At 36.2% G+C, this 13,974-nt stretch overlaps 1 protein-coding gene across 3 annotated transcripts in view; it reads left to right on the top strand.

Moving 5' to 3' along the window:
• LOC137401564 (uncharacterized) overlaps nucleotides 1-11,252 on the top strand; it is a 38,264-nt gene extending 27,012 nt beyond the window's left edge. For 2 of the 3 annotated variants that reach the window (XM_068087988.1, XM_068087989.1), the window contains exons 10-16: nucleotides 223-553; nucleotides 4,348-4,431; nucleotides 5,231-5,290; nucleotides 5,659-5,736; nucleotides 8,232-8,339; nucleotides 9,758-10,408; nucleotides 10,746-11,252. In XM_068087988.1, the coding sequence (XP_067944089.1) occupies nucleotides 223-553; nucleotides 4,348-4,431; nucleotides 5,231-5,290; nucleotides 5,659-5,736; nucleotides 8,232-8,339; nucleotides 9,758-10,408; nucleotides 10,746-10,882 (1,449 nt within the window). In that variant the 3' untranslated portion in view covers nucleotides 10,883-11,252. Of the gene's footprint in view, nucleotides 1-222; nucleotides 554-4,347; nucleotides 4,432-5,230; nucleotides 5,291-5,658; nucleotides 5,737-7,183; nucleotides 8,340-9,757; nucleotides 10,409-10,745 lie in introns of those variants that run through there. The other variant, XR_010979354.1, reaches the window with a different exon arrangement.
• The last annotated feature ends 2,722 nt before the right edge of the window (nucleotides 11,253-13,974 follow it).

Below are 13,974 nucleotides of genomic sequence, written 5' to 3'. Positions count from 1 at the left end.
AGTGTTGGCTTCAGGCCCAAGTGTGAACAACTTCTCCCGAAATAGTTGGCATCAGGGGTGAGAGGGTTAAAGTAGAGGATAGAAACCTTTTTATGGGCTACTTTATTAATTTCCTTTTACATATAATTAGGCTTTTATATTTAGTCGTATATAATGTATCTATTTATAAGTTGCACATAACTGTCTTTTAGTGAGTTATGAGTTTTGTGACTTTATTTCCAGCACTTGGAGTATAGTAAGTACTTGGAGAAAATAATGTGCTCTGATGATGATGATGATGATGAAATGAGTGCAAATGATGTTTGCTATGACAAAGATCAACTGAACCCTACTGCACTTCAAGCAAACCTACTTGAGAGAACAGCTGCAATGGGTCTCTCTTCTCAAGCAGAGCATATTCTTATCAAAGACATGCTGTCATTTCAGCCTTCACAGCGGCCATCTTGTACAGATATTATTCAGCGCGTTAGCCCAGAGTATGCGCAAAAACAGACTGTGTTATATGAAGGGAGCTCAGAATCTGGCAGCGTGTTTGTCATGCCTGGCAGCAGTGGTAAGTTAGTTTTGTTACTCTTCAAATGGTTTTTGACTCAAATATTGCTGAAGTGAATTATATAATTAGTACCGATAGAAAGTAAATCTTCCTTTCGGAACCCGGAATCATCAGGTACATTTCTCCTTTTATTGCTGACTAGCTGTGCTACCCGGCATTGCCCAGGTAATAAAAAAGTCTTTGGACAGATAATTGATTTGTATTTAACATATAACAACATTTGCCACTTTAACTTTCAAACTACATATCATGAGGAACAGGTTCTCAAACCACTGTAAATTTAAAAAGTTCGTAACTTTCAGCTTTTAATAACGTACAGTGGAACCTATTCTAGCGGAACTGTTCTAACGTCGCTAACTAAGTTTTCGACATCCGAAACAATTTTGCCAATTAAAATAAACTTATATAGGTTTTAATCCATTACAAGATGGGAAAAACTTGGGTAAATTCGGAGATATACTTCTTATTAGTAAAGTAAAGTAAAGGTAAAGTATTTTTTTTCAACATTTTACACCATAAGCTGTACTGTATACTGCGCACTATAAATAGACACTGGTATATATAAATCGTTTTTAATTTTAATAAAATGTTTTATATTTGTGATAAGGGAAAAAGAAAGCAAAAGTAAACATTTCGTATGTTTGGCTTTTAAAACATCCAAAGCATTAAAGGTTGAAATACAATACTAAATATTGCCACATAAATAGATAATGAAACAGCAAAAAATGCAAGAGATAATTACATCAAAAATCGTAGGGAAAAGAAAATATAAACAGCAATGGCCTGTTTACTTTACATCTTCAAAGGAGACTCATCTTCCAAAACTATTTAGGGTAACTCGACTGGAAGGGTTATCTCCCTAGCAAATTTCTTCGGTAAAGGAGGCGCCGTCCCACATGGTTTCTCCTTTTTTGTAAAGAATTTTTGAAGCGTAAAATGCTAATCCATCTCCAAGCGTTTCTGGAGCTTTGCTAATTGTTGTATAGCCGGAAAACCAACAGATATACGATACATGACATATGACGGCACACGGACATACCATATGACATATGACGGCACACGGACATACTTCGAGAAATGTATATATAGAAGATGTCAGAGATTTGATCAGACATTTCACTATTTTGATGATTGTTTGCACAGCTGACTATATTCAACATTAATACCATACATGTCCATAGATAACATGATCTATATATGAGCTCTGTAGCTTTTTGTGTGCTTTGACACCGTTTTTATCGCACTATTTGGTCTCTAACCTTGGTATGACGCAAGGATATTGCCTCTGTTACATCATCGATTCTTGTATTTGAGCCTTTGATTCTGAATAATAAATATTCCTTCTCACAATCATTATTGTCATGGTTTCCTTCCAATTATTTTTTTTTTCCCCTGTTATTTCCTTGAGTTGTTATTTACTGTAAATCAGATCTGCAGGGCTTGACACCAGCCTTAGTCAGACTACAGTATATATTGTGCTATATTGTCTATTTTGCTAAAGTTCAGTGTATTTTATGTTATTTCATCAAGTAATACATATTTCAGCACTCTCAAGAATACACTTAATATTCAGGATGATGCATTGATGGGTATTTGATCTTAAAATTGATTGGCTGGCACAACCTTGTCTTTCTGAACTCATGATTGATAGAGTACATGATATAATACGATATGATATGATACAGTCCTACCTCAAAATACGAGTGTCCAACAATGTTTGAAACTCTAGATACGAGCAACATCTGGAGCGACTTCTTCTTGGAGATACGACTAATCTCTAACACGCAAGCATACGACCCGTTTCTCAAAAGCCAGTTTATGGCCAAGAGACCGCTTTCGAAAAAAGCGTCGCTCGGTCTTTCTCCTTGATTCAGTTTGAAAAATGTTTTTATAATGTTGACTAAAAGTTATTGCGAACGTGAGGTAAAAAATGCCAAACCGAAGACAGCTCGGGCAGAATGAAGACCACAAAATTAAAGTAACTTTAGTCAGGGAATAAAACTTGGCTTACAGCGTGTATTTACTAAGCTAAATTTATTTAAGTTAAACTCAAAGTTTCTGTTACTTAGCATAACAAGTTTAGTGTACTAAAGGCATTGTCGTCAAGTTTCTCAGACCGCCCATTAGCCATTACGTCTGTCTCAAAGGTAAAATTTTAGTAAAAATAATTATATATAAATAATAATATAAATATATATATAATATATAAATATAATAAAATAACTTAGTGGTATTTGCTACTTCTTTAGCATAGGTACTAAATTACAACAAATAAAGACACATTTTTCCATCGTAATACCATGTTTTATGTGGTCTATTTTCATAGTATGGTAATAGATTAGTTTGTATTTAGTTATTTTATATAGGAGATAATGCCTTGAGATAAGAGTAAATTGACATGCAAGCTCAGTCCTGTCGCGCATAAACTCGTATGTCAAGGTATGACTTTATTTAAAGGTTGACTTGCAGCAAAATTCAGCAAAATTTGGTATCAATAGATTCAAAATGTCTTACTCTGTTGTGTTGTAGGTGCCAAATATGTGGAAATGTGATTACAAGCTCTTAAAAGCTCAAAAACGAAAAGCCGCCGTAGATGGGAATCAGTTTATTTCTCTGACGTTGTCATTGCGTTTGGTTATTGTTTTGCCACGTGATGTTCTCATGTGAATTGAAAGGCCAATAAAAGGTTCAATATAAAACTTCTCGTAGCAAAGACCAAAGACCCCGTATCAAATATAGATGCTCGCTACTTTACAGTTTTGTTTCGACTTGGTCTAACCGTTTAGTCATAATCTGATCATGTGACCCATTACTCCGCAAATAATTTCTGCAGCACTTTTCGATTATCACAGGTGACCGATAGGCTCGTCATGACTATCAGAAAATGATATGTACTCCTTTGAGCTAAGGTTAAAAATTAAACGAATGTTTACGGCAAGTTATAAGCTATTAGTGCTAAATGTGACAGCATTACAATGACGATAAAACAGACGCGTAAGAACAATAGACATGGTTTTATTGAATGCGTGAAGTATATTTGTGAAAATTCTTCGACGAATGAGGTTGCATGAAAGTGTAAACAGAAACCATCTTGTACAACTACATCCCGTTTGAGCAGTTTTTGAAAGAGATTCTAATCTACGGCAGTTTTGTGATGGCGGCGATTAACTGTTCGTTTTTGAGCTTTTAGGAGCTTGTAATCACATTTCCACATATTTTGCACCTACAACACAGCAGAGTAAGACAATGAATCTTTTGATACCAAATAACTGTAAGGGGAATTTTGTTGCAAGTCAACCTTTAAGAATGCGTGGCTCAGGGAGAAAGCATCTTTCGGATAGTCAACTGCTAGATAACCTATTCCCAATTTCTTGTGGCTATACAACACTCAAGGAAAGCTTAGAAGCCATTCTCTTCAGGGCAAAATTTCTCGTTAGTTTGGCCATAGTAGGTAGTGGAGACATAATAATTGAACAGATAAGTCAGCCATAGCATCTGGTTGTTACCTACCCCAGAGGCAAGATCGGTAAATAGTTTGAACATACTAGCCTTTCACCATTCCACTGTTCACGCTCATCTACTATCCATGCCAACTTATTGTCCCCCTCCCCCCTACTCTTAGTACCTACATACTGTCTGTTGTTTGATAAAACTTGCCTCAGAATATATGGTAGTCTTAATATTATGTTATAAAAATAATATAAGCTCTAACCATGAATTCTATAGTGACCCTGAGTAATAGTTTTATCTTTAAGGTCAATTTTTTCTGAAATATATGGTACTTATTTCTTTAGACGGGCCAAGCCAGATCAGACAAGAAACCACTATATCAACAGCTGGTAATAAATTCATGGAGCTGTGCAAGATCTCTACTAGTGGTCAGTAATTATTATTCTTATGTTTGTCTATGTATAGGAGAATAGTTCAATGTTATATTCGTAAAAGTATTACAATATTTTTACGAATTTGTTTTTACTCAAAGCAGTTTGAATGTTAAGTAGTATAAAAGGCAAATAAAAAATAAAATAAAGGTACAAAAAGAGTGAAAAGAAACAACTGCAAGACGTCACATAGGTACAGAATGGCAGAAGTGTGGTAGAGCAAACCTTAGGGCAGGGAAAACCTAGTAGGTATCATAGTAGAAACATGTTTGTAAGAGAATCGGAGAGTAAGGTATATATGATATATGAAAACCTAGTGGGTATCATAGTAGAAACATGTTTGTAAGAGAATAGGAGAGTAAGGTATATATGATATATGAAAACCTAGTAGGTATCATAGTAGAAACATGTTTGTAAGAGAATAGGAGAGTAAGGTATATATGATATATGAATACCTAGTAGGTATCATAGTAGAAACATGTTTGTAAGAGAATAGGAGAGTAAGGTATATATGATATATGAATACCTAGTAGGTATCATAGTAGAAACATGTTTGTAAGAGAATAGGAGAGTAAGGTATATATGATATATGAATACCTAGTGGGTATCATAGTAGAAACATGTTTGTAAGAGAATAGGAGAGTAAGGTATATATGATATATGAAACATGTATGGGTAAAGTGATCTGACTAGGACTTAATTAATAAACCTGAGATGAGTTAAAGAACATTGCTGTATAGAAGAAGCCAACACTTATCCCTTGTTATTGTGATTATCTTAATAATCTTTATTTTAGGCGACGAGTTTGACCCCCACTATTATGGAGAGGTCTCAGCTGAGTCCCTCATGGATGAAGGTAAGATTGCATGACTCTTGAGACATTTTAGGGTTTTTTTTATAAATTGCAGTTAACTTACAAAATGTTCAACATTTTTCGTTCCTTAGTAGCATAAAGCACTGAATACCGCCAGCAGTACATCAGCTTTCACATTTTCTGTGCTTTGGATAAGAAAAGATTTAGCGTCATGAAATTTTTCGAGGTGCAGTACAAGTACAGTTATCTTGTCTGGTACCCATTAATTACATAGGAAGTATTTAGCATTTGCTAAAATATTAGACAGTTTTTGTAATTTTTTAAAACACCGAGGTGGGTCTTTTATGTACCCTCCACCATGATAGTTGTTAGGCTATCAATAGTGTATATTTGATTCATTGTCTTTGTAGAAATGAGGTCAGTCTATGCTTCTGCTTTGGCTGATGAGACTGCCTTCAAAAAAGAGTTGTTACAGCGTATGTGGGAAGGTAATCGTTACTGTAAAGCTTGCACTCATCAAGTAGACTAGGGGTTTTTTAATGGCCTGGTGGGGCTTCAGTGGATAAAAGGTTTAGTTTGAATTGAAAATGTTACTGTAGGTTATAACGAATTTCCTAATGTCTAGTATGAATTTGGGTTATCTTATATACAATATGAGATGACTGGTCATGCTTGGCACTTTGGAGAAGTAAATGTGAGGTAATTTTATCTGCTATAATGCTGGGAGCTGTATTCTAAAACCATGTTCGTGAACGGCATATTTCTACATTGTCCTCGGTGACCAATAATTCTAGTCACGGCACATTTTGTGACGCTAAGTGTGTGTGTCGTTTACGTTTAAGGGGTGGTCACACGAGCGCCGAACCAAACTGAATGACGCAAAATGACGTCTCTGTCCAGTACAGCAGACGCTCTTATAACATAAAGCTTTCTATAACATAAATTCTACTCATTGTAAAGAATTTATGCTAAGTTTTTGCAGCGTATTACATAACAAAATGTCATATAACGTAGTGTCAAGTTGGTGCAAAATGTCAACACAAACCAACAATGCCACAGTTAAGGGGTGGTCACACGAGAGCCGAAACGAACTAAACGACATAAAAACGACGTCGCTGTCAGTTGTAAACTGTTCGGTCGAAGACATTTCTGGCCAAAACGAACCATTTCGATCCTGCTCAAAATTTCGTGGCCGAACCCTTGCTATTGTTGGCTGCTTAAAATTCTAGCGATCACGCGTCACATTTCTCCTTACATGCGTGTGAGCAAAGTTAACAAAGAAATGGAACAATCTATTTATTTCGTTAAATAAACAACACGAAGCAATTTACGACAAAGCTCCCCCGGACTTGTGATTGTGTTGCATAAATGTAAGATGTTGCACTTAAGTTTTGCATAAATGTAAGAGAATGGTTGTGATTTTCTTTTGTGTAGAATATAAGTAATGTGTCTTATTCATCCTGATGAATTATCGTTGACTGATTTATTTATGTAAAACCACAGTACTATAATAAAGACTGCTTTTGTTTGTTATGTACTCAACATAAAAACATTCATATGTTAATAAAAAATATAATTATGTTGATGGGAAGGGTTGGCAAAATCTTTGTATCGAGTGATTTATTTTGAGCAGCTGAACGATCTTCTGATAAATATGCTGTGTAATTATAATTTATAATTGTTCCTCAAAGTTTTTTGTTTACAATTGAAATATTCAATTGAAATACATAAGAACTACCAATGAAACTGTGTCTTGTCTCTATACGTATGGTATCTAGGAAGCGAAGTGACTTCGGATGCCGTGTGACATGTGCCCCGAACCGAACCAGCTTCCGAACCGATCTTACGTTTGTTCGGTCCTCGTGTGCCTTTAGAGTTGGTTGTATTAAGAGGTGTTGCAACAATAAATCAATGACATTTCCTCTGGCAATACAGTGGAACCTCTGGCAATACAGTGGAACCTCTGGCAATACAGTGGAACCTCTGGCAATACAGTGGAACCTCTGGCAATACAGTGGAACCTCTGGCAATACAGTGGAACCTCTGGCAATACAGTGGAACCTCTGGCAATACAGTGGAACCTCTACTGTTGAAACCAATTCATTCCGGAAGCTGTTTCATAAGTGAAAATTGCCCCAATCCGTACCACGCTTAAATTCAGATATAGCATTTGTATAAATTATAAATATATGTAATGGTTAAAACCTGTAACAAATACATACTCGAATTATGTTGTTACATAATCAATAGTATAAGTACACATAAAAAATGAGAAATGTAAAAATAATGAATAGAAACTATGAATGGTGTCTTTGTTCATCATTGGTGTTGGCCATGTAGACGAGGCTAAGAAAAGACGGGAAGTTGGAAGATGGCGGTCAGAAGTTGTTGTTTTGGTTTTCCCTAGAATGAGTTATTTTAAAAAACAAAAAAAATTTATTTATATGAGCTTGAGCTGAAAAAATGTCATCATACAGAAAACACAGAACTTGAATCGCTAGAAATGAAAGTTGTCCTATTCTGTATGCGATATACGATAACCTCAAATTATACAATGGACAAAGACAAAACACTTGTCATTTACTGACTTCAATTAGCAAAAGAAACTGAGTGAGGCGCATTTTAAGTCGTACCCACAGGAATCAAACGAGTCCAAGAAACTACCAAACAAGTCAATGTACGAAAGGCCTTTCCCATCTAGGAATATCTTTTGTAAGTTGAGGCAAAATTCTTACCGAAAGATGCTTCCGAATGTGACCGTTTCCTTTGTAGTCTTTTGTAAGTAGAGGTTCCATGTACCGTGTACCTCGTTTAGTCATTTGTCAGTTGAAGGTGGGTGCCAGTTCGTGATAAGATTGGCGTCCAGAGAATTGTTAAACACCAATTTTTGGAAGTTCAATTTGACTGTTTACTTCACTTGTTCACAATTGTGCCATCACCTGATTGATGGCTTGTTACCAGATTCTGCTACCTTTCACTGTAGACTTGCAACAACGTGAAGCAGACTTGCAACAACGTGAAGCAGACTTGAACCAAAAGGAATCTGAAATCAAGCAGCAGGTGTCAATAATGCAACCTTCGAGGAACACTGGTTAGTAACTAGCTGTCTTAATCACCTGAATAATTCACATTAATCTGTGGTCCAAAACTACCCGTTTTTGGTTTGGCCTGTTACTTTATGGTGATTGTTTGATTTTGGCTTCTATAAAATTTATCTCGTGTAATCAAAGTACAGTCAAACATGGATAACTCGAACTTCACGGGACCGAGCAAAAGTGTTCGAATTATCAGAGCATTCAAGTTATCAGAGCACTGTCACAAGTCCATGTATTTACTTATTTATTAGTAGATACATGTACATATACAAACTATAATATAAATCAAAAGCACAAATGGCTTGTTTCAAATTAAATGCTTCTAATGTAAAGTTTAAAACGTTTTCATGAAAAAGTATAGAGATTTTTCTATCACTTGAGATTGGTTTGTTGTTTGAGGTGATGTTATTGCCAGGACGTTTTTCAGATTGACATTGGCAAAACTTGATCGTTGTTGAAATGCTCAAAAGAAAAGACATTTTTTTTCTTTTGGGGTTTTACCCACGATCAATTTTGCCGTTTTTTCTTGAAGTTTATGCAGATTACCTTACTTTACCTGGGATTCGTTAAGAGCAACACTCCGAGGCAGTTCAATTAGAAGTTTTACGAGGTTTTATGGTACATTCTATATCACTTACACTTTTTTAATAGATACTTATTGAATGTACTCACGTATTCTGTGTTTAGGTCAAACGATGAATAGTTTTTTTGTAGCTCAGACAACGTATACGTTTAATTACAAGAATTTTTAAGACGATTTAAACATTCAACATTCCGACGTTGATTCAACACGGAATCAACGTCGGAAAACTATTCATCACGGGCTAGCCGGGTCACGCACTCAAGGATTTTCGCCACGCACATACAAAACAAAAACAACATGCGATTTTTGTTTTGTATGTGCGTGGCGAAAATCCTTGCACGCGTGACCCGGCTAGCCCGTGCTATTCATCGTATCGCAGTGTCAAATCGTATCGCAGTAAATCAAATTTCACCAAACTTTTAGAAAAGTCGTTGACAAAAATATTTTGCCGATGGTGGTAATAACGACGCTTATGAATTACGAAAAGATGAAGTTTACATCTATGGCTTTGAATAAAGTGATTTTCTAAAGCGATAACAACCGTTTCGGTAGCCGTTGGGCAAAAAAACAGTTCGAATTAACAGTGTTGAGTTCGAGTTATCTATAGCAATTTATCATTACGTGGGAACGGACCAAAGAAAATGTTCGAATTAACCATGTGTTCGAGCTATCCGTGGACGAGTTATCCATGTTTGACTGTAATTAGCATCAAGCTGGCATGTTGTAGCATGTTGCTGGCATGTTGCACTTATGCAAATCGTAACAGTGCTTCATACTCTTCATACCCCCTTTTTGTAACATCTCAATCTAATTAAGCAATACATGTTGTAGATGAGATAGCGCTTGATACATGTGAAACAATATTTGAGGGAAGCTATCTATCTGTATGCATAACGTCATCGGGAAAGTTGCTACTTGGGAGCGTTGAGAACTTTCACATTTGTGAGCAATCTAGTGACATATCTAATTTCGTTCAAGTCGAAAATAAAGACGTTGTTGGCATTCAATGTTACAACGATTATGTTTACACACTGTGTGCAGACCCTGACCCTTTTGAGACTGGCCCGAGATGGGTAATAAAGTTTGCTCCTGAGGGTAAGACATACAGAGAAGTTCTGCGATGGCCCGTACCAGACTACGAACACCTGAGCAATTTAGCCATTTGCAATGATAAGGTGTATGTAGCGGATGCATTAAAGAGTCAGTTGTGCGTTTACTCGCTCACAGGAGAGGAGATATTACCCATCAAACATGCGTCATTCAATCGGCCAATTTATCTTGCTGTTAGCCCACCGAATTCTATTATCATTAGCGACTGCTTTGCTAATGAGGTACACAAACTAAATTGTAATGAGGACACAATAACATGGAGTTGCGATGAAATCATGGGTCCTAGAGGAGTGTGCTGTGATTCCACCGATGACATCGTGTGGGCTTGGTCTGGATGTACTTCTTCCTTTTTCTTGCTGCACTCCCAAACAGGTGAGTTACCCATTCGGCACAATCATAGCTGCAGCTCATTGTTTCTCTACTTGGTGAAGTAATTACTGTTGCTCTACTTGGTGAAGTAATTACTGTATATGTACCACCTGTTGCTAGAACTAAGTGGATTCTTTCCTTAAAAACCGTTAGCGAGATCAGCGATTGGTTCAATGACCACTCAAACCGAATGCTTTTTAGAAGTCTTGTTTCTCAAACTTGGCCTTCACATTGAGGAAACTGTCTGCAATACAAACAGCTATTGTATCTTTGTATCTTTTTTCAACATTGTCTTCTCATATGCATCTAAGCACTTCACATGTGTCTGTACTTTTAACAGGTGAGCTCCTGCGAGAACTCAAACACAGCCAACTGAAAACAATGGGAGAGGGTAACATAATTGGAATGTGTATGGGAAGAAAAAAGGTCATGTGGGCAGCTGCTGAGAGTCGTCTGCTGAGATGTGATCTCAAATAGATAATTGACAGTTACCTGACATGCGAACAGTGAAATAATCGTTTTTAGGATTACTGATTAATAATATTTTAATTTTTGAAACATTCTGTTCATTATTGTACCTCGAAAAGCCTCTTGCAAATATTTTACATTGTATAAGTCAGCAGGGTTTATGATAGAAATTTCCACTTTTTGAATAATATTCATGCGAGAAATGACAAAAGAGATCCAACAAGGTAAATTAAATGCCAGAATTGTCGTTACCCGCTATATGCACATATATTGGTCAACTATTATTCTCATATACATGGAGATGATGAATGCATAAAAAAAAATTATAAAAAATACCTGGATTGAGTGTGTAATAAAGCACTATAGGAAGCATCTGCAACAGCAGCAGCCTAGTTAATAGAATTAGAAATAGCTACAAAACTGTACGCGTAACCACTCTGCAAGTTGCAAACATGTTTTAATGGCCAAAGACCAAACAAGGTAAATTGAAATCAACAAACTGCGTATGAGCAATTTACTTCATAAAACTATGGGCACACAAAATCAACATATAAAATAATTGATCTTGAATATATTAAATAGTTTCCTTTATGCGACACGACTAATAGGAACACCTCGCGCGTATAGGCAACAACTAAAAACTCAATTCAATGTTGCTGTTAACTATGCTACATCCCTTCTACATTAGTTTCGACTGATGCATTGCCTAAATGCTGCACGATATGGCAGCCTTTTCAAAGCGTAATGCCAATGATATTTGGAAATATTTTGATTTCAAAAGTAATGTTCAATCAAATACAACATATATTGTTACTGTAACAATGGGTTAAAGCACATAAATTACATAATTTTCTTATTGTATATTTCAATACATCAGAGTCTTGGCTTTTGAATGACAATACTTTGGGCAGCATTTTTGCTATATGATGGCGCGAATTCAGGATCTTATTGAAATAGCACAATCAGTGCTTTTTCAGGCTTAATAGATATGTTTAAAGACAAACTATATACATCTATATATACAGGTACATATATAAATCTTAAAGTTAGTAGTCTGTCGTTCAGTCTCTGTGTCTGTCTGTTCGCTAAAGAAATTAAAATCTAGGAATAAATGATCAGCTTTGTTTTGGTTGAGAACTCACAAAAATTGCAGATGCAAGCGCGTAAACGCACGCATAACCACAAGGCTAAGCCGTTCTTATAATTCTCTCGCTCTTGCCTTATGCATCCTCTGTATCATATATGCGAATGCACACGCTAAGTATGCACTTTTTTATTAGTATTGCCTTTCGCATGTTTTATGCTTTGAAATTTTTTAAAAGCTAGTTTTTTCCACCATTACCTATTTTTTCATTTGTAATTTTCAAATGTGCCGTTTAAATTGTGCCGTTACATTCCTATTTCCGGTTTTGAACTAAATACTTTTCATGTGGACAATTATATTATCTCGAGTAGGAATAGCCTACATTCTCTTTACGTTCGGTCAGACAAAGTACCAAACAAAGACAGTCCGATATCTCATTATTACGTTTGCACCAGTATCGAGAGGTATCAGTATCGTCGTATTCAAAGTTTTTATGGATAGCTTGTGGTGGAACAGTAACCTTTTTTTACACACACACTTCTATGCAAGAATTGTTATTATTAATTCTACATATTCCGGATTTTTGTTTTGTTTTCTCAGTTCGTATTAATTGTATCATGACCGAATAATCTTTTATTATTATCATAGCGAAGCCGACTTAATTTAGCTATTGCTTGCTAACTATTTCCCATTTACATCTGAACCTTTTTATAGTCATTTTGTTTTTGTAATTTATTTGACCTGCACAAAACATTTTCCTCGTGATATGACGAGACACGAGTTTAAAAGTTGTTTGACAAAGTTTGAAAACCTTTACAGTTGTTGATATTTTCTCTCCTAATTTATTTCAATTACGCAAAGCACATTTCTCATGATATATAGTTTGAAAGTTAGAATGACAATTGTGTTATATATGTTAAATACAAATCAATTTTCTTACCAGACATTTTTATTACCCGAGCAACACCGGATAGCGCATCTAGTATGTATATAGATTTGCTTTACTAAAGCAAAACTTTTGTCCATGCTGGAAAGGAATTACGCATTTTCGCAACAAACAAATAGAAACTTGCTTATTCTATAATTTATGTCAGAAATAATAATTATTATATAACATTACTAGCTGCATTACCTGCCTATAGGAACAGATTCATGTGCAGCATGAGGTTTATTGAGAGCTGTCTTTCATACTGTATAACAACTCCAAATATGCAGTCTACTGAAATTGTTGCCGTAATGTATTATTATGTAAATTGTCTACTGAAATTTTTGCCCTGAATATGCATACACATATAATACATGTCAATAATGTTGGGGAGAACAATAGAAATCTGCAATGTGTTTTACAGCTAGATGCGTGTGAAATCTAGTAAGTATTCTAGATTCATGCGTCTAGATTCATGCGTCTAGATTCATGCATCCGTTCATACCCGTCTAGTGCAGTTGACAATCGCGCTCTTCGGCCGCCGAGCCCCCGCCTTGGCTGACCAGTCTTTACTCACCGAGCAGTTGACCATCACACTTTTGCACTCGCCTCGCAATCAATCGTATCGCAATCAATCGCCTTGCACTCGCCTCGCAATCGATCGTCTCGCAATAAATCGCCTCGCAATTAATCGCCTCACAATCAATCGCCTAGCACTCAATCGCCTCGCCAACTCATTCGGAAAGCCGCGCCTGGATACTCTTGCTATACTCAGGGCGAAAAAGGTCTCCCGCGCATCCCTGAGTGACGCCAGGGCTCCAAACCGCTAGCTGCATTACCCGTCCACGGTAACAGATTCATTTACAGCAAGAGGTTTATTGAGAGTTCTCTTTCATACTGTAAAACAACTCCAAATATGCAGTTTAACGAAATTTTTTGCCCTGATCACACTATGCATACACATATGCAGTCATATATGTCAATAATGTTGGGGAGAACCATGGAAATCTGCAATACATTTTACAGCTAGTCTACAATGCATCAGTCTCAAACCACTCAAATCGGAGTTGCCCTATTTGTGTACAGAGTACT

The sequence above is a fragment of the Watersipora subatra genome, chromosome 8, assembly GCF_963576615.1.
Source record: "Watersipora subatra chromosome 8, tzWatSuba1.1, whole genome shotgun sequence".
Classification (NCBI taxonomy): Eukaryota; Metazoa; Bryozoa; class Gymnolaemata; order Cheilostomatida; family Watersiporidae; genus Watersipora; species Watersipora subatra.
This window is presented reverse-complemented; position numbering and strand designations above follow the sequence as displayed.